A 26,750-nucleotide genomic window follows, 5' to 3' on the forward strand; every position below is an offset into this window, starting at 1 on the left:
TAAATTAGTCTCCATCTATGTAATTAGTTTTATAATTAACTCATATTTAGTTCTCTTAAATAGTATCCGAACATCCGACGTGACATAGACTGAAATTTAGTCCATGGAACAAACACCCCTTACAACGCCAGGAGTCGAACTCAGCTCATCAGCTTGAAAAGTAGTGCCCTTTACTAACGAGACCCTATTTAATATGGGCACAGCATGAAATAGCCACGGATTTTGACGCTGCTAGATTTGAAAATAAAAAAACAATTATATTAGATTTAAAATTTATTTAAAAAAGGTTAAAAATATAAAAAAATCTCCTTTTGGCTAGAGGAGGGGACATCAGTTGCGTGCGGACGTCTCCTGGCGACTCTGACAGCAGCAACCAGCAAGCGAACAGAGAAAAGGAGCAAAGCAGCCCAGCGACGGATGGGCCATCTCAAGCTGCCACGTTCTGGGCGGCGATTTTGCTCAGCAGAACTAGGCCACCAGAATTAGGCCCTGTTTGATTTACAGGTCCTCCTAAAATTCCTATCACATCGAGTGTTTAAATACATACATAGAGTATTAAATATAGACTAATTATGAAACTAATTACATAACTTACGACTAATTTACAAGACAAATCTTCTAAGCCTAATTAGCCATGATTTGACAACGTGGTACTACAGTAAACATGTGCTAATGACAGATTAATTAGACTTAAAAAAACCATCTCGTAAATTAACCTCCATCTATGTAATTGGTTTTGTAATTAATCTATATTTAATGTCCTTTATTAGTATCTAAACATTCGATATGATATGAATTTTAAGAACGACTAAAGAAACAAACATCCTGTTAGCAAGAGGGACTAGGGAGGTAGGACTACACCTGGTTTGCTCAAAAAAAAAAAGTACTACGCCTGGTTCACCCACTAGCATAGAATGCCCCGGTGCGGAACTACTTGCTTAGCAAGGGCCGGTGTAGGGAGAAAAAAAAAAGTAAAGAGGCCTTAACTAAAGTGCGTACCCAGTGCAAAAAGCTCCCGCTCTGTGCAGAATCCGAAGAAAGATGTCAATGGCAAGCCTTACCCTCACATGTGCAATGCAAGAAGACCACAACTTGAACCCGGAGCCTTCCGATCACAGGCGGCAAGACTTTACCGTTTGCACAAAACCCACCCTTCTAAAGAGGCCTTAACTAAAAAATAAAAGTTTGGGTCAGGACCAGGAAGAATCGTTGGGTTCGGCCGAAAGTCAATCAAAAGTTAAAAGAAATATCGCATATAGATGTATGAAAATGACATCTCACTATTTCACAAAGGGTCTAGGATATAGATATAATAAAGGGAAAACGCACAAAACTCGAACAAGAAAATTTTTGCAAAAACATTTTTTTTGAATTTTGGGGCATTAGCATTACAGAGATTATGAAAAGTTTGCTTATTATAGTACAGGGTATTAGTTTACATCCTCAATGATGTATGTGAAATGGGAAATTAAATGGATGTATATAAGCCGGACCGTTTGATGCCCATATAACCGCTATAGACTCGAAGCAAAACCTCAGCACAAGGTATACTCGCAATCAAGAAGGCGGGTCAGGATCTCCTGGCAGCTTGGACGCTTCTCCGGTTCTGCCCAGCAATCTGTTAAACAGGAATGCAGCATGTTTTTAGGGTAGGTCAACAGTAGGTGCTCGAATAGAGTTAAGCAAAATTCCCTCTTTTAAGAATGAGATGGTGACCTAAATTTCAAATGTGAGCTTTGATAAATGGATGTCTGAACATTACATTGCTGACTAATACTCGTGCTCATAATTGTATGAGATTTTGTACATCGACAGTTTTTTTATATGAAAATGGTAAGGAAAAAAAACTATCTTATGAAAGTACTTTTCATGAAAAATCCAAAGAGTGTCGATGTGAACAAGCCAGATATTATTTCTTAAATCTATGGTCAAAGTTGACTTCCCAGAGTCTAGAACATCATACATTTACAAACAGGCGTACCATTTCTGTATGATTGCTGGGTAGACATTCAAACTTGTATGAGATTTATGTATTGTTCACAAAAGATAAAGGACTTTCTGTGTTTTTTTCTAGGGTCAAAAGTATTAAAAAAAATGTACAATCAGTTTCCTCCTATCTTTCCATGGAATAGATAAAAACAAGGACCTTCACCCGCCTGTAGAGATAGGAAATTTCTTATAGGTAATGCTTGAAAAATTCAACATGTGTCCATTATATAATGTTGATTAACAAACACCTGGTAATCCAAGACAAACCACAATGGAAGTTCCAAATGGATGCAGGAGCAAACAAACAACTACCCTTTCATAGAAGGAACAGAAATCATACCCGCTATCAAGCTTCCAAGAGGCCCATCTGGTATTTCCAGTCTTGCCCCATCATTCGCAACAGAGTAAACGATCTAACATGCAGATAGGAGACATATGTGAGTTGGCTTAATTTAGTGACAATTTATCTTTCTTTTTTTTTAAAAAAAAGAGCCATGGAAAAGTATGGTGGCTACCTGAACAGGTGGAATTCCTTCCCAAGGTCTACAAAGAGTGCAAAGCTCCCACATGATAACCCCGAAGCTGAAGATATCACATTTTTCTGTGAATGGCTCGTTGCGGATGAGCTCAGGAGCCATCCACTCTGGAGTTCCCGCAGATGAGTTGTCATTCATTGCAGAATCTGACATTACTCGAGAGAGCCCAAAATCACATATCTTGACTGTCCAGTATTTGTTAACAAGGCAATTTGCACTCTTGAGGTCACGGTGAACAATCTTTAGTCGGTGCATGCACATGAGACCCCTTGTACAGCATTATAACCAAACCATGGTGTTAGACATGGAAAAAGGAACACAAAAGATATAGCAGGGACAGAACAGTCTGAAAAACTACAGGCATTGAACAGTCCAGAAAGCTAGAGGCATTGAACATGCTCACCTACAGATATCACGGAGCATCTTTAACCTCCTCTTCGAATGGAGCTTAGTTTTCTGAGTTTTTGAGTGAATCAAACTATACAAAGAACCCACTTCCATGTACTCAGTGACTAGGGATAAGTGAGGAGGCTTCATACATGCACCAAGAAAGAGTATGACTGCAGTCCAAAGCCCCATAAACATGATTAGCATACTTTTCAAAATATATCATAAGTTCTTCTCTTGATGAAATAGGAAATGCCATTTCCGAACACAAGACCCAGCAGATACTAACAGAAGTTGAAACCAAAATTAAAAAATTGAAACTAAACCAATGAAAGCTCAGTGGAGGTAGTACCATTGGGGTGTCGAAGTCGGCTGCAACAAAACCAAAAAAAAAACAATAAGAGAACAATCTTTTAGACAACTCATAAGAAAAGTAATGGCCAAAAGATACAAGTAAAACCTAAGTATTGAGATCTCATTGCAGAAATCTTTCATATTCTCTGTTGTTAAATCTTGCTCCAGGAATACTTTTATAGCTACATCTGTTCCATTCCAGAGGCCACGGAAGACTTCTCCAAAAAACCCTAAAGAAAATTTTAGATGAGTTACTACCTTTAACAAGATCAGATGCCACATAAAGCAAACATTGCATCTATTACTTCAGATTCATTATGATTGTCTCAATTCTTTTAATAAATAGTACTCCCTCCGCTACAAATTATAAGACGTTTTAGTTTTTCTAAATACATTACTTTTACTATGACATAGTGTATATCTAAATGCATAGCAAAGTTACATATCTAGAAAAGCCAAAACATCTTATAATTTGGAATTGAGGGAGTAATAAGCATAACTTCTGATGATGCATCTGACTCCAAAAGACTTCAGATGATGAAGTGCTTCAAAAATATAAAAAATATTTGATAACAGGGAATATTACTTGCCTACTCCCACACGAGTGCCAACAGTAATCTCTGAATACTCAATGCACCATTCCTCATATGGCAATAAAGGCTTGTTCAGAAATGGTGAAGACTGCAACACCTCATTCCAGGTTGCCACCAGATCTGCTTCTGTATAGTCAGATGGGCTCCCGAGGTCAGAGCCAAGAATACCTGACCTATGGGGCGACGAAGGCAATGACACAGCTTTCTGACTATTAAATTGTCTTCTCAAACCCTCCAGTGCACTTGGTCGTCTTGTGGATACTTCATCGTCATTGGAGTCACCAGCAGGTTCCTACATAAAGTATGGATTACAGCAATAATTAAACCACAAAACTAAGTAATCAAGACTTAAAAATAATTTTGGGTGTATTGGATAAAAAGCATAGAATATGTTGGCATGTGTAGTTGAATTACTCTGGAATTTGCAAATATACCACTCCAAAATCATACAAGTTAAGAAATGTCACATGAGACAAAATTTTAATATTTCCCCCTTTTTACCAAGCTTTCTGTGTTTGCAGTGACATATTACAATACCTGGTTTCAACATGCACATATGTGTCTCTCTTGGTGTTCTAAAAGGCAAGATGACAGATAATCTCTTACCGCAGCGATTTTACTGAAATTGGTGGGGTTGGCAGCCATCTTCCAAAACGGGAGCCTAGGCGGTAAGGCTGGTGGTCATGCCAGGCTGGGCCTCAGGCTTGCGGTGAAGGCAAGAGGGAGTGATGGAATCACAGATCTAACTCCAAAGATGGAAGCACAGGTCTTGCGGCAGCGATGGAGGCAAGGACAGTGAGATTCAGCGTCAGCAGTGGTACTGAGGGAGAGGGACACCAGTGGAGGCTAACATCCAGCTATGTACACATCAGGAATGGCTGGATCTGGCATCAACGATGTTGGGAACAGCCTGATTCAGCCTCTGCAGCGGTGGCGCTGATAAGGAAAGGTAGGGGGTGATACGGGGCGACAATCTGATGCGAACAGCCTGATTCAGCCTCCGCGGCGGTGGCGGTGGTGGGGAAAGGTAGGGGGTGATACAGGGCGACAATCACAATTGCAAGGGATGGCGGCTGTAGATGTAGAGGCAAGCGGCTTAGGGTATCTTGTATTGGGCCGGGCTGAGTGGATTGCCTCACTTGCCCCTTTCTCCTTTAGGATATCTCCTCACACACCTTCCTCCTTTGTATACAGGCCACCTAAGCAAGGCCAATTAATAGGCACTGCCTAACACCTTTACAACAGTACTTCCTAAGAGATTTAGGTTTATACTTCAGCATGGAATTTCCTCTGAAATTAAAATGAACAAGTCCTATGTTGAGGGTTGCAGTGGAGGGGTTTGATATAAGGTTGTAGCCTTCAATAGGAGGATGAGACTTGTAACTTCATCCCCCCAGCATGGAGTAGGGTGGTGCGAAGCACCAAGGAGAAGGAAGGGAAGGATAGGAGATAATGTCCGCTTTGCTTTATTCGTGGGCATCGCATCTTATATAGAGTACGCCTTGTGCAACAAACCAACAAAAACAATCACTTAGCATAACAAACTGATCTTATCTAACTTATCTTGATTCTTAAGCAATAGTAAGCCTCCTAATCCTCTTAGCTTAATTGGTTTGTGCCAATCCACCCTGCTTGTGGTGCCTAGCATAAGTGCAGCACCACATAACAATAACATGTACTATTTGTAATCAACTAAGTATATAGCATGGATCCATTTCTTCCTTAATGCCCATATATATATTACACACAAAAAATAGGAATCAAACATGTATATGCTACTCTACAAATATGAATGAAACAGAGCTAAAAGACTGTCATGCGACCTGCACCCTCGGCACTCTGAATGAAGAGGATGAATCTACCTATTGGAACCGTAAAGTGGCTTACTCCCTTGCTTCCTCCAGTCAGAAATATAAGTCTATTACAACATCAACAGTCTCCACTAGTCCACTATGACTCTTTGACTAACAATATCTATAAAAAACATATCATCTCAAATGGAAGGAGTTACATACTATGAAAGCTTTTTTTTTTATAACGAATATAGTAAAACCTTGTGTTATCATCTATATAAAATTTTAGATATTTATATTCGAAGAAAAAAGGTTTACTTACGACAAACCTAGATGGAGTTATATTTCCAATCAGAGGAAGTAATCCCTTTGATGAGCTGATGAGCATAGCAGGTGTTTGATACTTAGATTCATATAGGTAACTCATTGGTTTTTAATACATATGTGTTTGCTGTAGGTGTGAAAAGCAACAAAACTAGGTATCTTATAAATCAACACCTGTGGATGGCATTTAGAAGAATTTTGCTAGCATCCACTTAACCAGTGGTGGCACCCTAATGTGGTTACGTAATCAATGGAGATCACAAGCTATGACAACAAAGAAAACCTAAGCAGATAGTCCTTTCCGCAAAGGAATAAACACCTGAATTAATGATGAGTTTGAGAAACATAAACTATGATTCCATAAAAAATTGGAAACTAATCTCATTTCAGTTGGAAAAGGAAATCTCTTACACCGTCGAACCCAGGCATCAGAACATGAATAAAATGTGAACAAAGCATCAGACGTGCATTGAAACTCTCTCTAGATTACTACTTTAATAATGATATCAACATCTTCATTGACCAAATTTTTGTAGAAATCACACACGTGCATTTGTCTATACAAATTCTTTAATGCACGACATGACACTCGAAACATGTCACCTTTGCTAGAAGACATCGGAAACACAGATCTTTGTTGCTGAACACTACCAAATCATGTACATTGCTGCTGGACATGATTTAGTGTCCAGCAAAATGTCTAGTAAGATCAATTTTTTAAAAACATTTGCTGCAGGACACTAAACTCTGTTTAGTATCGACTCTATACAAAGTTGTAGCATCTAGCAGCAAAGATCAGTTCTTCCGATGTTTTCCAGCAACGATGACACGTTTTGAATGTCCTGTGGCAAAATTAATCAAGGAAGCTTTAAAAAATAAGAAAAAACAAAAGAAAAAATACAGACAACCTATGGCATGTCGTGAAGTGTCAAATAGTAAATCACAACTATCATTGCGTATAAGTATTTAGGAAAAATGAAAATCAAACAAGTGAATGGGGCGACATAAACTGAGCACACGACCCACGACAGAAATATACTTTCAGATGATCCACGACATAAACAAGCGAACGGAGCATACATGTTTCAGTGAGTCATTTGAGGGACCAAGACTACCATCTTTCTGCCCCCTTGAAAGGCGATTTTGTCTCATGCTTTCACTCATTGCTCGAACTGCTCTGAAGACAAGAAAAACACACTTCAAAGTCAGCCAGGGCATATAATGTCTCCAAATAAATAAGAGCAAAAAATTGTTATGGGAGAAGTTCCTAACTTGCTTATGGCCAATTAGCCAAACAAACAAAATGCATATAAAAATTCTGTGATATTTTTTCAAGAAAAACTAAATGGCCAAAAAGTGAAATGAACACAAAAAAGATTGAATTAATTTATGGCAATTAGAAAAGAAACATAAATAGGTGATTTGATGCAGAGATGTAAGGTGTTATATGACTCAAACTGTCGGGTTCATAAACCCGGGGTCCCTCGGGGACCGGCTTCCACGCCAGGGCTCGGCCCAGGAGGACGGCCTTTTTCTCTTCTGGACCGGCCCGAGAGTCTAAATTCAACAGACCGGAGCACTCGCTTCAGGCCCTGGCCGCCTTCGGCCCATCTTTCCGACCGGAACACTAGCTCAGGCTCAGGCCAACTCCGAACGGCCTCTCCGATCGGAGCGCTAGCGTCAGGCCCCGGCCGCCTTCGCATGGCCTCCACTCGGAAAGCCTGACCCGAGGACCGCCTCCGACTCCGGCCCCGTGTCTCCGACCAGGGTTCATAGAAAACCCTGCCCATCGCTATTCTCCGACTGGCGCGCCAGAACCGACTGGGGACATCCGACCGGGGACGCCCGCTCGGAAAGAACAAGAAGGCGTACGAAGGAAGGCAAGACGGGGCTCACAAGTCAAACCACGGCACCAGGGACCATACCCTGCGGAACAGTACTTTACAACCGCCCTGCCACAAACAGTATTGTAGGCGCCAACGTTTACCTCTACAGTATTGTAGGCGCCGGTCAAAACACCCGTACGGTAAAACCCCCCATGTGCCTCTGGGCATCAACAGTATTGTGGGCGCCGGAATTCACCGTACCAGGTGAACATGGTAAAGCCATGCCTCCAGTCGGCAAGACAACATTTTTGCAGGTACCGACGTCCTTCAGTCTTGAAGAAAGCAGCTCAACCTCCCACATGTACCTGACGTTCTGCAGTGACATCAACAGTATTGCGGGCGCCCACTACAAACTTTGAGCACCTGGGCTCGGGAATAAAGTCACCGACCGACCCACACTGGACGTAGGGCACGTTGCCTGAACCAGTATAAATCCCGTGTCATTGAGTGCTAGGCCACCTCCGATCACAACGTGCAGCAAAACTACAAATATTTACTAGTTGGTCACTTTCTGTACCGACACAAACTTTGGACCAAAATAAAAGTAAACCTCAACATATAATTCCTGAACATTACAAACCATATTTCTTAGGTAGCACAAGAACTAGAAAAGACAAAAGACATCTGAATAGACATAAGTTACTGAACTATCAAATTTTTATACAAGTGAATATTTAAAATACCAACTGTTTGTTTGTTTTCATTCATTTCATTGTTTGTTCAGAAAGGAAAAAACCCATCCTATTGCATCTTAAAAGGAAACCGAGGATTTTAGCGAAGTTGTGTTGTACAGTAATAAAACCAAAATCACTGTGTTTTCACTGGACTTAGCAGCTGACCATTATTTTGAGACAAATCAGAGTTGAAAACCATCTTTGCCAACCTCACAATATCATCACTGATTTCAGGAGTAATATTAGTACTCCTCCGTGCTCTATGTGTATTCGATGTTGATGCGCCATCTGACCTATGATCAAGCAAAATATGTTTAATTAGGGCAAAAGAAAGCAGTACTACTGGATTAAAAAATATTGATTGCACTAGTGTTAAACCATTTATAGCCCAAGGGTAAGCTGGCTATCAAAGTTAAGCTCATATAATTTCTATTTCTACTGCTATAAGGATTCTGCTGCTGACCCTTTCATTTTTTCTGCCTCCCCAACCCTCACAAAAACAGTATATAACTAAAGGGTATACAGATAAGTGATCCCCTTCCACAAAGTCAAAAAACCTGTGACAAAGAATAAGAGAAAATATGTCTCCAACAAATAAATCAACTTCTACAAAGCTGTAACCTTATCACAAGTTCCTCAGGGTGACAAGCCCAAACCTATAGGGCAAGCGAGGCATGGCAAGGTATGTGTGATGCAAGCAGCAGCAAACCTTGGCCAGTAGTATCAGCAACGAGACATTGTCTAGCAAAGCACAGCATCAAAGGTGCGATGAAGGTCATGTCAGAACTGAGGAGCACATGCCAAGCTCAGAAATGGCGCTCCACATATTACATAAAATTATCTTGTTGGCGATAACATGATTCATTTTCATCTGTTTTACTGCAAATACAGCAGGGAGGCCCCCACTGTAAGAATTTTATTAAAAAAAAAAGAAACAACGAAACAACTGAATAACTGTACAAACTAAGAGAGGAAAACGAAACAAACAACAGAAAAACTGTACAGAGCCTGAGAAGGGCAAGAAGGGGAACTCGAACTTAGCCAAAGAGGCTCAACGAAGAAAGGAAAGCTGGTCTTTTTGAACCACAGAATCTATGGGCTTGTAAACTAGCTTTCTCAAATAAGTTTTGCCTGTCAAAGGATGGGCGATAACGTGATTCTTTTTCATCTGTTGTGGCAAATGACACTTAGCTTTACAGCACTGAAGGCAGTACAAACTTGCATAGATTTTATTTCTCGAACATAAGATATCACAAAGCAGGATTGCTGGTACCATGCGTTTGTCACAAAGCAGCCACTCTGCAGGTCGTGTCGAGGACCAGTGAGGGATAAGTTTAAAATAATAGAAGAGTCAATGGCTATGATTGCTTGGTGTTCAGTGGAACCTTGCGATGGATTTCTTTCATATGCTGTTGGAAGCGAAGGAGGGGTTCTCAAACCCTTTTTTCATGGAAGCTTTTACCATCAGTGCTTGGCAAATTTGGTAGCAAAGAAACAACTTCATTTTTAGTAGAGGCCAATCATCCTTCCTTGCTTGGAAAACAGGTTTCATTGATGAAGCGCGCCTACAAGCTCACAGGATCTCTGAAAACAAGCGCGCTCTCTTCCTTTCTTGGATAGATTTGTGTACATAGTTTGGCCCAGCCTACCTCAGGCTACCTGTTTCCTTCTTAGCTGTGGTTTTTTTTGTTCTCTCTCTTTTGTACAGTTGGTTCTTTTAGGTTTAATAAAAAATCCTAACAGTGGGGGTGTTGTTCTTTTCAAAAAAAAAAAAAACGATTGCATGGTTGCAAAAAATCGATGCTCATGCTGAAGCCAGTAATTTCATGGATTTGTAAGTTCTACTCCACTAGAGGCAACGAAGCAACATGTTGTCTTCTCTACTGATGGAGACTATTTGGAGAGGAGAATAGCCATAAGGAAGAAGATGAACACTTTTCTTTCCTAAAAAAAGGTTACCTACACACATATAGAGCCCGCAGCCATTGTTATAAGGGGTGCCACAAGGTCCAGACTCAGGAGACACATAGGCCAAAAACAGGTCAGTTTGCACATTTTTTTTTGTGTGTGTGTTGGGGGGGGGGGGGGGGGGGGGGGGTTATCAATTGTACTTTTCGACGATGTAAAATTAAACAGGTATTAGAGTTTAGTGTGTCGTTAAAACCGAATTGGCCATTGTTCATTTTCTGTCCATGATTCTTTTTCACATTATATGGGAAATGAGAGGCACCACGGATGTAGCAATAAATGCCTGTTTGGGCACTAAAACAATGAGGATCAGAATTTGCCTTTTCTGGTTGGTTCAGATTGAAAAGTACACAAAAGAAACTTACTGAGGTACCTTGACACTGCTACAGCACCACCATATTGTCTATCACCCAGCATTGAGCGCCCACGAACTCTGGACAGTGGATGCTCTGGACTACAGGAACAAAGAAATGTATTTGAGGAAAAGAAACCTTATCTATGAGAAATCCATATTCTATGTTGGGATTTTATATGAATATAAGAAGGAAATGTCATACAATGCAGTAGAAAGTAGAACTAAAATAACTAGCAGATAAAGCTTCCATAGAACATTCGTAACAAGGACATTTTGCACTTACAGCACCTTTACTTCTGTCCACCCATTTTAATCACTTGCTGTACTTCTAAATAAACCTTAATTCCATTTTAGGGTTTCGGACAGCAAAATTAGCTTGAAAGGCAAGTAATGACAATGGGACATCGAGGATTTTGTCAGATGCCATGTAGAGCCAAGCAGTAAGTACATCACTCAGCTACATGTAGCAAAAATTCAACTGCATCTCATGTCTTGTCATGTTCATGCTACTTGTTACTTTCTATCCAAAGGGTAAGGACAGAGATAAATAAACAAACAAAAATACCCACAATTTGCCAAGTCTTCAAGCAGAGGAACTAAAACAAAGCTTGGATGCAAAGGACTGAAAGTGCACTTATAACATCCCAATAGCTAAGAGCTATTGAAGTTTTGTAGTTTATGTCATAGCACATGCCACTGGTATTAGAAGAGTTTCTTGAAATTTCAAATTCCAAAATATTCAATTAGTAATTTATATATAGTACCCCCATCTAGTTAAGATAGATCCACCTTGAATGCATGCAATCAAACTAAATAAAAGTAGGCCTACATCGGTACAAATACCAATCAATTATATGAAATCATCAGTAGATTTGCCTCCAAATACTTTTGTTAGGGCACCCGCAACAGTAAGAGCTAGTTACTAGCTCTAAGCCAACATCTTCGATAGTGTTAACTTTTAGCAATGACTCTTGGAATGTGTATAAGAGTCTAGCTCTTGATCAAGAGCTAGTTTTTCTCTCTCTTCTATTAAAATATGAAAAAAATGCTTAGAGCTAGCTCAAAAGTTCTTTGTTGGAGCTGCCCTTATAAGTTATCATGTTTTAATAACAAAATTATAATTAAAGTGACGACACATATGCTGACACAATTTTCATGCGGATAATTTAATGAATACTGATCCCAAAGCTTGACTTGTATGCAGATGGGTGGTGTCAGAAACAAATCACGCCTGTGGCTGCATCTATGTGTTCTTTGCTAGGTCCTTTGTATTTGTTTTTTTAATGAATTTTTGGTAGGATTATAAAACTAGAAACATTATTGTCATTTTTTATCCATTCAATGAGAATTGCTACTAAGATATGCGATATCAAAAAGAGAACCTTGAACTTGCAGTTCTTTGATGTTCATTCACAACTTTATCGCGGCTGTGACCACAGAAGGCATTTGCAACATTTGGCTCACTATGCGATGAACTGGAAAAGCACAAGGAAAAAATTCTAAATGAGTAATTTTGCAGCTAAGTGTACAATGAGAAAACCAGTAAACATGGGAACAAAAGAAAAATAAAACCACTGAACAAGCTTGATTATATAGCTTACCCACTCATTTTACCCTCCATAGAATTTGTCGATTTGAGCATGATGTTTCGTAGTGTGAGGACTTTGAAGGATCTATTGCCGTCATCTTGCTCTTGCCTGAAAAAGACACAGGGGGGGTCGGCTACAGTGCTCACCACAGACCAATAGACAATAGCAAGGAAATTCAAAGTAACCACAATTTAATTCCACCCTGAAACGTTCGGTTTGCATTTATTAATGAATTTGTCACAGGTCCAAACGGCCCCCCAGTGGCGGGCATGACTTACAAAGAAACCCAGCACATCAAGGAAGAACACTGGGCTGCTGAGCTCTGTGCGGCAAAGACCGCCCGTCTTGAAGTCGAATGCCTCCATCAGGAGGAAAGCCGTCACGCTGAGGAGGAAGCATATCGAACCTATGCTGCGGCACAGACCGCGGCCGCCACCGCTGCTCTTCATGCCCAGGTCTCTGTGGTCAACATGAAGCCGTTAATCCCTATCACCCCGATGTTCTCTCGATGAACTACAGCCACCGGAGGGGCTTGTTTCTCAACACGCTCAGCAAGTACATCCTAACCAATGTCAATGATGACACTGCTACCGACGTCCACTGGCAGCACACAGATTGCACGGTGCTCTCATGGCTTTATAGCAATCTCCTCCGACTTGGTTGAGCTCGTCATGACGACCAACGCTACTGCTTGCCAAGTTTGGCTTACTCTTAAGGAGCAATTTATTAGCAACAAGGAAACACGTGCCATGAACCTCAACGCTGAGTTCCGCACCTTCGTCCAAGGTGATCTGTTCATCAGGGCTGGCCGACGTGGGGGAGGCGGTCCTTGATCGGACACTTGTTCTCACTGTTCTTCGCAGGCTCAACGGACGGTTTGGCTACATGGCTGCCCTCCTCAAGTGCTTCTCACTGCCCTTGGCGCTGGATATGGTCAAGCGGGTGCTTCGGTATCTTGGGATCATGGTCTTCAGCTCTTTCACACTACTCCGACCTCCTTGGTGGCTTACTGTGATGCCGATTGGGTCGGTTGCCCTGAAACTCGGTGCTCCACATCTGGCTATGGTGTTTTTCATGGTGATAAACTTGTGTCTTGGCACATGGTTTCCTGTTCTAGTGCTGAGGCTGAATACCGAGCTGTTGCTAATGCTATTGCTGAAACTTGTTGGCTTCAGATGTTACTTAAGGAGCTTCATTGTCCTATTCGGCGATCTGTTCATGTGTATTGCGACAACATTAGTGTTGCAACACACTAAACATGTCAAGATTGATTTGCACTTTGTTCGTGATAAGGTGACTACTGGAGCTATTCGAGTTCTTCATGTCCCTACTATTAGGATATGTATATATCAGGATCAATTAGGCTCAATTAGAGAGATTCCTAGATTGGCTATTTCTATATATAGCCTAGGATAGCTTCCTTGTACAGGTAATAGCTTACCATGTTTGTACTCTCCATGTATGCCTATTGGCTATATATATGAAAGGCTCCCACCCACATAGGGTGTGTGGTGATTCTCTACATGGTATCAGAGACCTAGGTCCTCTTTCCTCCCTCCCTCCCACGACCAGACCTCTCTCTCCTCCCAGGTCGTTATGCCGACCTCCCCTGCCACCAGCCCCAGCCAATCTTCTGGCACCTTGGCCCCCACAGGCACCTCCGCTGCCCCGGCCATCCTCGTCGCCCCCTACGCGACGATCTCTGTCAAAAACCACATCCCGGTGACCCTGGAAGCTGGAACTGGCCAAGCCCAACTTCAATCAGTGGGAGCCATTCTTCTCCTCCCTCTGCGGGAAATTTGGTCTTCTCTCGCACGTGGATGGCACGGCGGAGGCCAATCCCACTGACCCTGCTTGGGCCATCGCGGACTCCTGCGTTCGCGACTGGCTCCTTGGCTCCGCTGGGCCAGACGTCCTCGGCCTTGCTGCGGCGCCGAACCAGACTGCGCGCGAGCTCTGGGTCGCCATCAAGCGCCTCTTCGAGGCCAACAAGGCTCCGCGCGCCATCTTCCTGGGTCACGAGTTCCACTCCATGACCCAGGGCGATTTGTCCATCAACGACTACGCCCAGCGGATGAAGGCCACCGCCGATGCGCTCCGCGATGTCGGCCGCACCATCACCGACTCGGAGCTCGTCCTCAACTTCCTACGCGGCCTCAATCCCCGCTTCGCTGGTACCGCCGACAACATCGCTGATTCGCACCCCCTGCCGGACTTCGCCACCGCTCGCGAGAAGCTCGTGCTGAAGGAGCTCTGCCTCGCCAACGAGGGCACCGTTGCTGCCTAGACCGCGTTCCACGCCTCGTGCGGCACAGCCTGCCGCACCATCTCCAGTACCACCAGCGGCGGTTCCATCGCCGGTCGCCATGGCGGCAACAGCGGCGGTGGCGGTCAGGGCGGCGGCGACGGTCGCTGGAAGAAGAAGGGCAGGGGCGGCTCCCAATCCGGGGGCGGGCACAGGCCCCCTGCACTGCCTGCGGCCCCCTGGTACTGCTACCCTCCCTGGACAGCCGGGGTGCATCAGCAGCCTTGGCGTCCACCAGTGTCGGGCGGCCCAGGGGTCCTCGGCGCCTTCCCTTCAGCCTAAGCCCACACCGCGCTCGCCCCCGCCCAGTTCTCCGGCACTGCGACCTCCGCTCCACCTCCTCAGCAGCAGGGCGGCTGGATCAGGCCGGCCTCATCGCTGCTCTGAACCAGATGTCTCTCCAGGGGTCCTCCACTTGGGTCCTCGACACCGGTGCCACAACTCACATGTCGTCCTCGGATGGTATACTTCTGTCCCGTCTTCCCCCTCCTCCTTCAGGTATCACGGTTGGCAATGGCACCATCATCCCCATCACCAGCCGTGGCACATCCATCCTATCTTCCCCCACCTCTGTTTTTCATCTTAACAATGTTCTGGTTGCCCCCAATTTAGTGCGCAACCTCCTTTCTGTCCATCAATTCACCCGTGACAATAACTGCTCTATTGAATTTGACGACGCTTGTGGTTTTTCTGTCAAGGACCAACAGACGGGGCGCGTGACTCTTCGCTGCAATAGTGGTGGCGACCTCTACACCTTCCCCTCCACGCCAGCACACCACTGCAGCCTCGCCACCACTTCGTCCCTATGGCACCAGCGCCTCGGCCACCCCGGTCCATCCAGCCTCGCCACTCTACAGAGCATGTCAGTCATCTCCTACAATAAGAGCTCGCCATGTCTTTGCCATGCTTGTCAACTTGGCAAGCATGTGCGGCTCCCTTTTAGTCATTCCACCTCTGTAACCCATGCTCCGTTTGACTTAGTTCATTGTGACGTGTGGACATCTCCCGTACTCAGCAATTCTGGATTTAAATACTATCTTGTTTTCCTGGATGATTTTTCTCATTACTGCTGGTCTTTTCCTCTTCGACAAAAATCTGAGGTGCACCGCCACATTGTTGAGTTTATTGCCTACACTCAGACACAATTTGGCACCACACCTAAATCCTTTCAAGCTGACAATGGGACTGAGTTCGTTAATCACACTACTACTACCTTCCTCATCAGCCTTGGCATTACACTCCGCCTCTCATGCCCCTATACCTCCCCACAAAACGGCAAGGCTGAACGCATGCTTCGTACCACAAATAACACCATCCGCACAATGCTTCTTCATGCGTCCATGCCACCTCCGTACTGGGCTGAGGCCCTAACCACAGCCACCTTCCTCCTCAATAGACGTCCCTCCTCCATTCACAACCAAATACCCCACCAACTCCTTCACGGCACCCTCCCAGACTACTCTTCACTTCGAGTTTTTGGATGCCTCTGTTATCCAAACTTCACAACCACCTCCCCACACAAACTTGCCCCTCGATCCGCCCCCTGTGTTTTCCTAGGCTACCCATCCTCTCACAAGGGCTACCGCTGCCTCGACATGGCCACTCGTCGCATTATCATCTCTCGCCATGTTATCTTTAATGAGTCCATGTTCCCATTCTCGGCAGCACCATCGGCGGCTTCCATGTCGTCTTCACTTGATTTTCTGATGCAGGGACTCTCTTCCGCGACGGCACCAGCGAGCACCATTCACCGCCTGCTGATGCCACCTCCAGCCAGGATGCGTCGCCGGAGCCCCTGGACTCGGCCATCCTCCAGCTGGGCCCCCTGGTTACCCCTGCGGGTGGGCACCCTGCTGCTGCTCCCCCTGCGAGCGGGCCCCAGCTGGGCGGCCGGCGGTTCGGCGTCGTCTACACTCGCCGCGCCCGGTCTGCCGTGCCGACCACAGAGGCAGTGGCCCCTGAGGCTGCTTCCGTGGCCCCTGTTGTACGTCCAGCAGCATCGGCACCCCCACCAGCAACACCTGCTGCATCTCCATCAGCTCCAGTGGCCCGGCCTGTGACACGTTCACAGACCGGCAGCCTCCGCACCGTCCAGCGCTACGGTTTCTCTGCCTCCGTCGCCTCGCCCATCCCGGCGAACTATCGCAGTGCCCTCGCCGATCCCAATTGGCGCGCTGCGATGGCTGAAGAGTACAAGGCGCTGATCGACAACGGCACTTGGCGCCTCGTCCCTCGGCCACCTGGTGCGAACATTGTCACTGGCAAGTGGCTGTTCAAGCACAAGCTTCACTCCGACAGCTCCCTCGCCCGGCACAAGGCGCGCTGGGTCGTCCGCGGCTTCTCACGGGAGGCCGACGTCAACTACGACGAGACCTTCAGTCCGGTCGTCAAGCCGGCCACGATCCGCACCGTCCTCAGCATTGCTGCATCCCGAGATTGGCCCATACGCCAGCTCGACGTGAAGAATGCCTTCCTTCACGACAACCTCGAGGAGACGGTCTACTGCGAGCAGCCGAAAGGCTTCGTCGACCCTGCTGCCCCTAACTCTGTATGCTTGCTGCAGAAGTCCCTGTATGGACTTAAGCAGGCACCGCGAGCTTGGAACCAGCGGTTCTCCACCTACATCTGCAGCATCGGCTTCACCACATCCAAGTCCAATGCCTCCTTGTTCATCTACAAGGACGGCGACAACATGGTCTACCTCCTCTACGTCGACGACATCATCGTCACCGCGTCGTCCACGACACTTCTCCAGCATGTCACCTCCCAGCTTCACTCAGAATTTGCCATGACGGACCTTGGCGACCTCCACCACTTCCTCGGCATCTCGGTGACCCGGGACAGCAGTGGGTTGTTCCTCTCCCAGCGGCAGTATGCTGTGGATCTCCTCCAGCGTGCTGGCATGTCTGAATGCCACTCGACTGCAACACCTGTGGATGTCCGGACCAAGCTGTCCGCCTCAGAGGGCGCCCAGGTCGTCAACCCCTCAGAGTACAGGAGCATTGCTGGTGCCCTCCAGTACATCACGTTGACAAGACCAGACCTGGCGTATGCTGTCCAGCAGGTCTGTCTCTTCATGCACGACCCTCGTGAGCCGCACCTTGCGCTGATCAAGCGCATCTTGCGATACGTCAAGGGCTCCCTGTCAGTGGGTCTGCAATTGGGCACCGGCGCCGCTGATCAGCTCACCGCCTACTTCGACGCTGACTGGGCTGGCTGCCCAGACACGCGCCGCTCCACCTCCGGCTTCTGCGTCTACCTCGGTGACAACCTGGTGTCTTGGTCCTCCAAGCGTCAGACGACGGTGTCTCGCTCCAGTGCCGAAGCAGAGTACCGTGCAGTGGCACATGTTGTGGCCGAGTGCTGCTGGCTGCGTCAGTTGCTCCAGGAGCTCCACATCCACATCCCGCTTGCGACGGTTGTCTACTGTGACAATGTGAGCGCCGTCTATATGACTGCCAACCCTGTCCACCACCGCCACACAAAGCACATCGAGATCGGCATCCACTTCGTCCGCGAAAAGGTTGCTCTAGGACAGTTCCGGGTGCTTCATGTCCCATCCGCACATCAGTTCGCCGACATCATGACCAAGGCTCTACCCGTCCAGCTCTTCACTGATTTTCGGACCAGTCTATGCGTCCGTGATTCTTCCGCTACAACTGCGGGCGGGTGGATATGTATATATCAGGATCAATTAGGCTCAATTAGAGAGATTCCTAGATTGGCTATTTCTATATATAGCCTAGGATAGCTTCCTTGTACAGGTAATAGCTTACCATGTTTGTACTCTCCATGTATGCCTATTGGCTATATATATGAAAGGCTCCCCACCCACATAGGGTGTGTGGTGATTCTCTACACCTACTACTCCCTCCGCTCCAAATTACAAGATGTTTGGCTTTTCTAGATACATTGTTTTTACTATGTATCTAGACATAGTGTATATCTAAGTGCATAGCAAAAGCTATGTATCTAAAAAAACCAAAACATCTTATAATTTGAAATAGAGGGAGTACTTCTCAGTACACGGACATCTTCGCCAGGGGGTTACCTAGTTCTGTCTTTCTAGAATTCCGTTCTAGTCTGGGCGTTTGTTCCACTCTCGTTCCGATTGCGGGGGAGTGTTAGATTGTATTATGGATCCCTTGCCTGGTACAGCTAGACTAGGCTATATATATAACCCCCTTGCGTATAATCGGTAATATACCAAATACATCCTCTATCATCCTACGCCATCACTTGCTCTAGGCCACGCCTCTCCTTGCGACCATGGGTCTCCGTCGCCTTTCTATCACTCATCCTCCTACCTCCTTCCACTATAATCTACGCAATCCACCGCCAACCAATCTACGCCCATCACAGAATTGTTCCCAAATGTCAAGTTGGCAACCAAAATATCATTTTAAGTTTCAAACACACAAATTTCTCAAAAGCAGAAGCACAAAAAGTAAACTGACGGTGCTTTAAATAAGACAAATTAAACATCACAAAAATTCTCAATGTTTCATCTAAAACATTATAAAAAGGTAAACTGGAGTAAATTTTATAAAACAAGAAGGCTCATGAAGAAAAAATCTCATAAGTTACAGCATTAAAAGTTCAACACACAACATTGGAAACAATCAATGCTCTTGTTGTGCCAATGGTAGCACTAAAGAAAAGTAAATCTATCAGTTCCAATTACTCTCATTGTGGATGTGTAACATTCCAGCAACTTGGTTCTACATCAAATTACAAGACGCAGAGTTGGAAAATATGACACCCTAGTACGGATTTGCAATTCCATGCACATAGTTCAAAACTAAATAGCAAAGTTACAGGCTGTTAATACATTAATACTAGATTCATGGGACCAAAAAGAACTACTACCAAATACCACTCAAATGGATATTCACAAGTATACCTTTGAGCACATAGAGGACTATTTGGTTCAAGAGGAGAGTCACAGGAATCATAGTCGGCTGAATCACTTTCTCCAGCTGCAGACATATGGGATGTGATAACAGCTTTGGATGAAAATGGAACTAGTTGTCCTGGAAAACGCATCAGGTCAACTAGAAACTCCGCAGATTTCAGCATGACCACAACAGACATATGTTTGGACGAATCATCATATCCATGAGGTTCTTCATTTGGAATGCCCTGCACAAGTTAGGATTATGAAATTCCATTTGAAGAGATTAATACTATTTCATGTTCAGACATACTGATGGAAGGTAAAAACATACCACCAGCAGTTTAGAATCTATACCAACTGAGTCAGCAAGGACTTTAAATAATATAGCTTTGGGCCTGCAAGATCCATGTCTTATCTGTCCCAGCAATTGAACTCCTCTATTTTCTAAGAAATGAGAAAGTTCTTCAGAGGAAGTTCTTGCAGGACTGAGATGTGGGTTTGGTCGGTTGTAGAAGTCAAAACCTGAAATTATCATTAAAAAACTGAAGTTAAAGAGAAGTAATAAAAACTTAATATGGCATTTATATAGGTAGGAAGAATAAAAAATAATCAATGGTTTGGAAAAACGAAAGATCATTCATATACTTCAAGCACCAAAATTACAAATCACCAAATACATGAGCAGAAGTAGAAATGGAATGGTTTCAACTAGGAAAACTCTATGTAAACCATTTTAAGGCAATCTATCACAAGGATGAATCTTGCAGCACTCTGAAGGGGATAAAAAGTTGGCATGATCATCCTACATTTTGTAAAGAAACCCACGAAGAACTTACCAAACCTGCAATTTTTTTTATCATTGCAGCAGGATTTGAATTCAATCCTTTTACCAGTGCTGTGCATAGCTGCTTTAAGGCAGATAGTTTTTTATCTCTTTCTATGTCCACAAGGATAATCTCAGCCTTAAATCCTTCTATTCCAAGAGAATAAAGGTCATCAGGAGAAGGTATGGTATCGAAACGCTCCTTGAGTCTCTTTTCCTGCAACATTCAGAGTCAACGAACGAACTAAAATGCCAAAACAAGTTACTCATAATCTTTTAACAAGTTAATGTCATAAAAAGGCTTCCCATACCGGAATAATGGAATAAAAACCATTGGGTATTGGACCTGAAAGGGATCCACTAGACCATAATGTCTGAGCAGCCTGCAATGAATGACCAACTTCCCTAGAATCAAGGGAAGAATATGCAGAGTCAAAATTCCTTTCCTGTTTAGTCAGGGACAAGGACTGGAACTTCTGCTCCAAATGGGAGGGCCAATTCCGATCTGAAGGGTGTGTCTGGGATCTTCCTTCATCCCTTGGCAGATCATCCATCTCCAAAATATGGTGAAATAGAGAATCATTTTGCTTCAATTATCATCCTTCAAGACCACCCTACGTTTAAATGAACAAGGAAACAAATTGAACATAATATCCGGACAATTAAAAATTGGGAATTATGAAATTTATTTTTTTGAGACATGTGGCGAGGCCTCGAATTCTTTACAGAAAACAAATGCTTACAAATTCTAAGAATAACAAGAAAAACAAAAAAAAAGGATGCCAGCAGATTATGGGATCACAATGACATGTTCATAAAGACCAGATGTTACTATTCAGCTTGTATAAACAATATGTAAATGTGTCGAGCACAACTCAATCAACTTTAGAACAGGTTTGAGTAAATACTTCACAATTGTGGCAATCTGATTTATGTTATAATGTCAATTCAAATGATCAAATATATGAGCTGTGGGTGTCTGAATGTATATTGCCAAATCCAAATGAGGATTGCCATTTTCATGTTACAAATTCCTGTATCGAACAAACAGAACTAAGCAGAATTTATCACTATGTGGATAATTCAATGACTTCAGCATTCTCCAGACATGATGCATATATATTGCTAGCCAGTTATTGTGAAACATTGATTTCCTTGTTATAATGTCACGAATGCCACTCAGTCACTAACAAGAACTATCATGCGAACCAGTTTACAACCAATATTGAAGCACCAACATCTTTCTTTACTCTAAAATTGACTCCTAATAGAGCATCTATGCTCAGCCACATCACCATCACGACTACAGTTCATCAGACCCAGCTCAAAAGGAATTTTAATTATCAGGTTCTGAATAGTTTATAGTAGGGATGAAAACGTTAGGGAAAAGCTTTAACCACATCCAATTTCACATTTTTACCTGAAAACAAAATCGAAATCAGGAAAGCCGGTCGGAAACTGAAATCGGTATGTCAGGATGTCAGAAATAGAGCTACTTGATTGGGAACATGTCGATAGCTGTCAGGAACTGATAATTAATGTCAGGAAGATCGATGGACCAAGCCATAGAACAATAGTGACCTATGACAATTTCCTTTGCCTTGGCACATGTTTTGCCTTCCAAATGATTAGATAACATAAATTTATAATGACCAACCATTGAGACTATAGTTTTTTTAATATTGCTCCCTTTTACCCAAGAAATTGATGACAAACCAAAAAATGGAAAAAGAAACGCGTAGTCTGTTAGGCTAACCACCTACCCCATGATCCATTCGCTTCTTTGCTACCTGCCTGGTACCCTAACTCTACTGCAGCATTAGATCGGCTCTATTGCATTCTATGCGCGTCGGGTCAGCTGAGCCACATGCTGCATCTAGCTTCCATATGCTGGGGTACGCATAGGATGCATATGCCCTGGTGCTCTATATAATGGTACCAAGGGATCAATCGCATGTTGACCAATTGTACCGACTGACCAAAAAATTAGAAGCCTGGAGGGAATTCTTGGTTAAATACAGAGCGGTCAGGAAATTGCCTGAACCTAAAACCCATAGCAAAGCAGGGTTCACATGCTAGGATTAACCTATTCTTGTGGATGCAAATTAAGGACTTTCCACCAAAGAATACCCGTACTTGCATTGTCATGTTAAAACAACACCCGTACTTGCATTTAAACTTCAAAACTTACCGATATTCTCTTAGATTGATTTCCATGAGTGTTTTTCACATGGAACAACTGATACATTCTAGATGTTCTATCCCATTTTATGTTAAAAATTATGCACAAAGAAATTACTTTCGTGCAACTGAAAGTTTATGACATGATTAGTCAAGTACAACAGGAACACCAGATACATCAGAGCTCCTCTAAATTTTGTCACATATGACTGCAGGAACACAGCTAGACACATGTTCTGCAAAGGTTCAGATTTCACGATATGTTAAATGTACATATCTATTAAAACAGAACAGTTATTTCACGAAGGACTATAGGAGCAGAACCAGAAACATGCTCTGCAAAGGATCGGACTTCACGCGCGCATATGTTGATTGTACACAGATCAGGGCATACAGTACGCATGCTAGATACTAACAATTCAGTTCTTTCAGCACTTTGAATTCTCATTCAAATCAAACCTCAAATAGAATAAAGTAAAACTGTTGGTCACTTCAGAATTTGACACACCGACCAGTTAAATTTAATCTTGTATCTACAGCCATCTCCCACCATAAAAAGACAATGAAAATGCACCATATCTAAATTTTAAGAAGTCTCCAGTGTCCCTTCCACCAGAGATTGTAAAGCCAATCACTATCAAACTCCATACTGCAATCACTATCAAGCTCCAACACAAGAGAGAGAAAGGGGACAGGTGATGTTACCGCCAAGGCAACCAGGTGTGAATGTGTGATCACATTAAACCAACAGCCTCATGTTTGACTAGCATGTACACCGATCCAGGAATTGAAAAACTAGTACTGGACCACTGAGCCACAGAAATCCATGACTAACTATGAGCCAGTTATAACTACTACCATTTAAACTGGCACCGAGCCAAAGACAAAGCGTAGCATGTGATGAAGGCAAGCGTAGGTCTCCAGCCAATCTCTAATAGACCGGTTAACAGGCGACCAGGCGAGCGTAACTACAGTACACTGGGCGACCTAATCTTATCCAACGTCCAGCTCAAAGAGTTTGACCAGAGAGCTTTGGTGCCCTCTCACGCGTCAGCAGCCCAAATTGATATCGCCCACCAGCGCAGGCCAGTCACTCCATTGGAGCTCCCAATTGAAAACTGTATTCACGCAAAGTCAAACCCCAGCGGCGTTGACATTTTTTTTTTTTTTGGAAAGAAAAGGCAGGAACTCTGCCGCTCAATTAAGTATAGGAAAGAAGCGGCGTTGACAAATTGCAAAGACCAACGCGGCAAAGACAGCATTGCCCGCTGCCATCATCCACTCGCTCTCCGCATCAATCCCGGACCGGCAACGGAGCACGTCGCCCATCGGTCGAGCGCGCAGCAACGTCCACATTCGAAGGGTTAGAGAGAATGGAGGAACTGACCTGCGGCGCGGGCGGCGAGGCTCGCCGCGGGATCCCCGGCGGAACCCAATCCGGCGCCGCGGGATGCGGGGGCGCCTGGGTGCGTCGCGAGCGAGGCGGCCGGGTGGTGGCGGTGGTGGGAGCGCGGCGAGGCGAGGTCGAGGCGAAGGAGGTGTAGAAAGGGGATCTCGTGATGTGATTAATTAGCGCAGGTGGGGAGCGGGGGTTGCTTGCTTTTAGGAGCACGGCTAATAATACAGTCGGCTTGCTGGCTGTAAGGTTTCTTATAGCCTTTTCTTAGTCCACTCATACAGTAGTTAGCTATTTATAGTTAATACATGGCCCACTTGTCTCTCTCACAGACTTTTTTGGTTCTTGTGCCTAAGCCAGCTGTAAGCTTACAGCCCGCTTCTCTTCTCTCTTCTCCCCTCTCTCCTCCACCTCAGCATTTAGTCGGCTTACAGTCTGCTATTATACTCGCTCTAATTGTGGGGTTAGGGATTCGTTCACTAGGCGCGCGAGATGCGAGAACGACTTGCCTCCTCTGGGCTCTGGCGGATTAGAACGGGAGAATGGCCGAGGAGCCAGACACCGGAGGACCCGTGGGGACTAGTCGGCCAGTTTTTTGTTTTTCCCTTTGTTTTTTTTTATTTTTTGATTGAGGGGAAGACAAGTCGGCCAGTTGACCATTTATCAAGTTATATGGGCCAGGCCTGGGACTTGACTTGAAGGAGACTAGACTTCTGTGAGGGAGAGCTGCCTGCTTAGCCCAGGACGAGAGCCCGGATGGAGAAATTTTAGGGCGTGTTTGATTTGAGTGGTGTGGGTGGCTTGGCCCGCAGGCCAGCCCCTACCCCTAGCCAGCCATGGCCTGGCTCAGAGTGCACAACCCCCGTTTTGATATCTTGTACCGCAGCAGTCAGGTGCATCATCAACTACCTCTAACTACCGGTTCGAGATTGTGTTTGATTTTTGCCAAGCTCGGCATGGCCCAAGAAACACAAACATCAAGCAAGATAGAATAAGGGCACAACAACGTAATAGAGATAGTTTCATTAACATTTATATTGTCCAAAGAGAAGGTTACAACAATACCAATGACAAAGTAGTGACAACAAATTAGCCTCATGCATGAGTTAATCATAGTTGGCTCCAAAGAAACAAAAATAGAACATATAGGCAATATTGATCAACAACACATAGATCAGTTCTAGTTTGCAACAACATAGGCCCTGTTCGCTTGTCTTAAATTTGGCTTGTTCGGCTTGTTTTTTCAGCCGGAACAGTGTTTTTATCTCACAACAATTCAGCCGGAACAGTGTTTTCAGCCAGTTTCAGCCAAAGTTCAGACCAGCGAACGGGGCCATAAAAGGAAACCACGAGTCACAGAGAATAAAATAGGCAACAAAGCAAAAGATAGAGCCAGCTAATCATGAGAAGGATGTTGTCATCATTAGCCTACATATTGCAGTTACATGAGGCAGACATGGTAAGTCTCTTCCAAAAAGCAAAGATCATCAAACATAGAGCCACAATAAGCACATTCTTCCAACTACCTTGCTTACCATCCGTTGTACCAATCAGCACAGCAGTACTATGACTAGGAAGGACTTTTTGGGACACAGATGAAGCCCCAATTGATGCATTGTAATCATGAACAGCTTGATCATAGTTTTGTACTTCATCTACCTAGCATTAGAGTACCCAAGCACTTACAGATTGCATTCATGCCAACTCATGTAAATCCCAGGGTTCCTCCCCTAAAAAACCATATAGTAAGGACCCATTTTTCTACATTGTTTGTATTGTAAGTGCCTTAGTGGTAGTAAACTTAATAAAAGCTGCAGAAATCATAGGTTCATTCACATCAATGGCCGCTAGATGTAGGCAGAGGAAGAGAGAAAAGTCTAACAGTTAGCCTAAGTCATATTTTCATAAATGAAATAGTGCATTGGTGGGCATTGAAGACCTTCGGTTTTCTAAACCAAATCAAGGATCTCAAATGTCCAGCCAATGAAGTGCTTTAACATGGACATAACAATTTAACTGGCATCATAGGCAAAGATTGTGGCCTCAGCATGAAATTGCTACTCAAATTTGAAATGAACCACATGTGGTTGTACATCATTTTCATAGACCAAATCGAAACCTTAAGGTCAAACAAAACCCTAATATCATCGGAGTGAGGGATTGGGGTCAATTTCACCTCGGGGTTGTCGTCAGAGAGTAGGAGGTGCGCAAGACAAAGAAGAAGAAGAGCCGCCAGTGAAGAGGTAGCAGATCTGGAAGGAGAGGAAGCAGATCCTCCGCCACCAACACCAACCGCACCACCGGAGATGAAGAGGACGAAGGAGGAAGACGACCGCCTCCACAAAGCCCCGTAGAAGATGGAGCAGCACCGTGTCGGAGCAGATCCGAAGCTGGGGGAACGGAGACAAAGCCCTTGGAGGAAGGAGACCGCAACGACGACCACCAGCTCGCCAACTCCATTGTCACTCAACGGGCTTATAGTGGGGAACGAAGGGGAGAGGAAGAAGATGCCGCCGTGGGAGGAGGGCCGCTTATAAAGATGGCGGGTTTTGCCGCTGGGGGGAGCTCGGGCGGAGATTTCCACCTTCCTACGTGAGCCTGCATGAGCCATCCGACGCTGCTCGAAAATCACCTCCAATCGCCCACGCAGAGTCGGAGAGAGCCGAGTCCAGGAGAAACAAACCCTAACTTCATTTCCCA

The 26,750-nt window shown here is 44.5% G+C and overlaps 1 protein-coding gene across 1 annotated transcript; it reads right to left on the reverse strand.

Moving 5' to 3' along the window:
• Positions 1–1,357: 1,357 nt before the first annotated feature.
• LOC136476198 (serine/threonine-protein kinase EDR1-like) lies at positions 1,358–24,223 on the reverse strand. The gene is made up of 17 exons (XM_066473944.1): positions 24,042–24,223; positions 20,785–21,087; positions 20,483–20,690; positions 19,982–20,172; positions 19,657–19,895; positions 12,461–12,556; positions 12,242–12,334; positions 10,878–10,958; positions 8,746–8,829; positions 7,057–7,153; positions 3,857–4,151; positions 3,373–3,496; positions 3,265–3,284; positions 2,929–3,085; positions 2,505–2,793; positions 2,330–2,402; positions 1,358–1,618 (listed from the first exon to the last, which is right to left on the reverse strand). Exons 2-17 carry the CDS (start codon positions 21,025–21,027, stop codon positions 1,536–1,538), a joined length of 2,373 nt encoding a protein of 790 aa, XP_066330041.1. The 5' UTR covers positions 21,028–21,087; positions 24,042–24,223; the 3' UTR covers positions 1,358–1,535.
• Positions 24,224–26,750: the final 2,527 nt, after the last annotated feature.

This window comes from Miscanthus floridulus, chromosome 8 (genome assembly GCF_019320115.1).
Source record: "Miscanthus floridulus cultivar M001 chromosome 8, ASM1932011v1, whole genome shotgun sequence".
Lineage (NCBI taxonomy): Eukaryota > Viridiplantae > Streptophyta > Magnoliopsida > Poales > Poaceae > Miscanthus > Miscanthus floridulus.

Bases quoted from the DNA above. Each gene is read 5' to 3' on its own strand.
- LOC136476198 (XM_066473944.1), bottom strand. From the start codon at position 21,027: ATGGATGATCTGCCAAGGGATGAAGGAAGATCCCAGACACACCCTTCA. The intron at 20,691-20,784 runs GTATGGGAAGCC...TGAATGTTGCAG, and splicing joins GTTTTTATTCCATTATTCCG to GAAAAGAGACTCAAGGAGCG. The intron at 3,086-3,264 runs GTACTACCTCCA...TTTGGACTGCAG, and splicing joins CCGACTTCGACACCCCAATG to TCATACTCTTTCTTGGTGCA.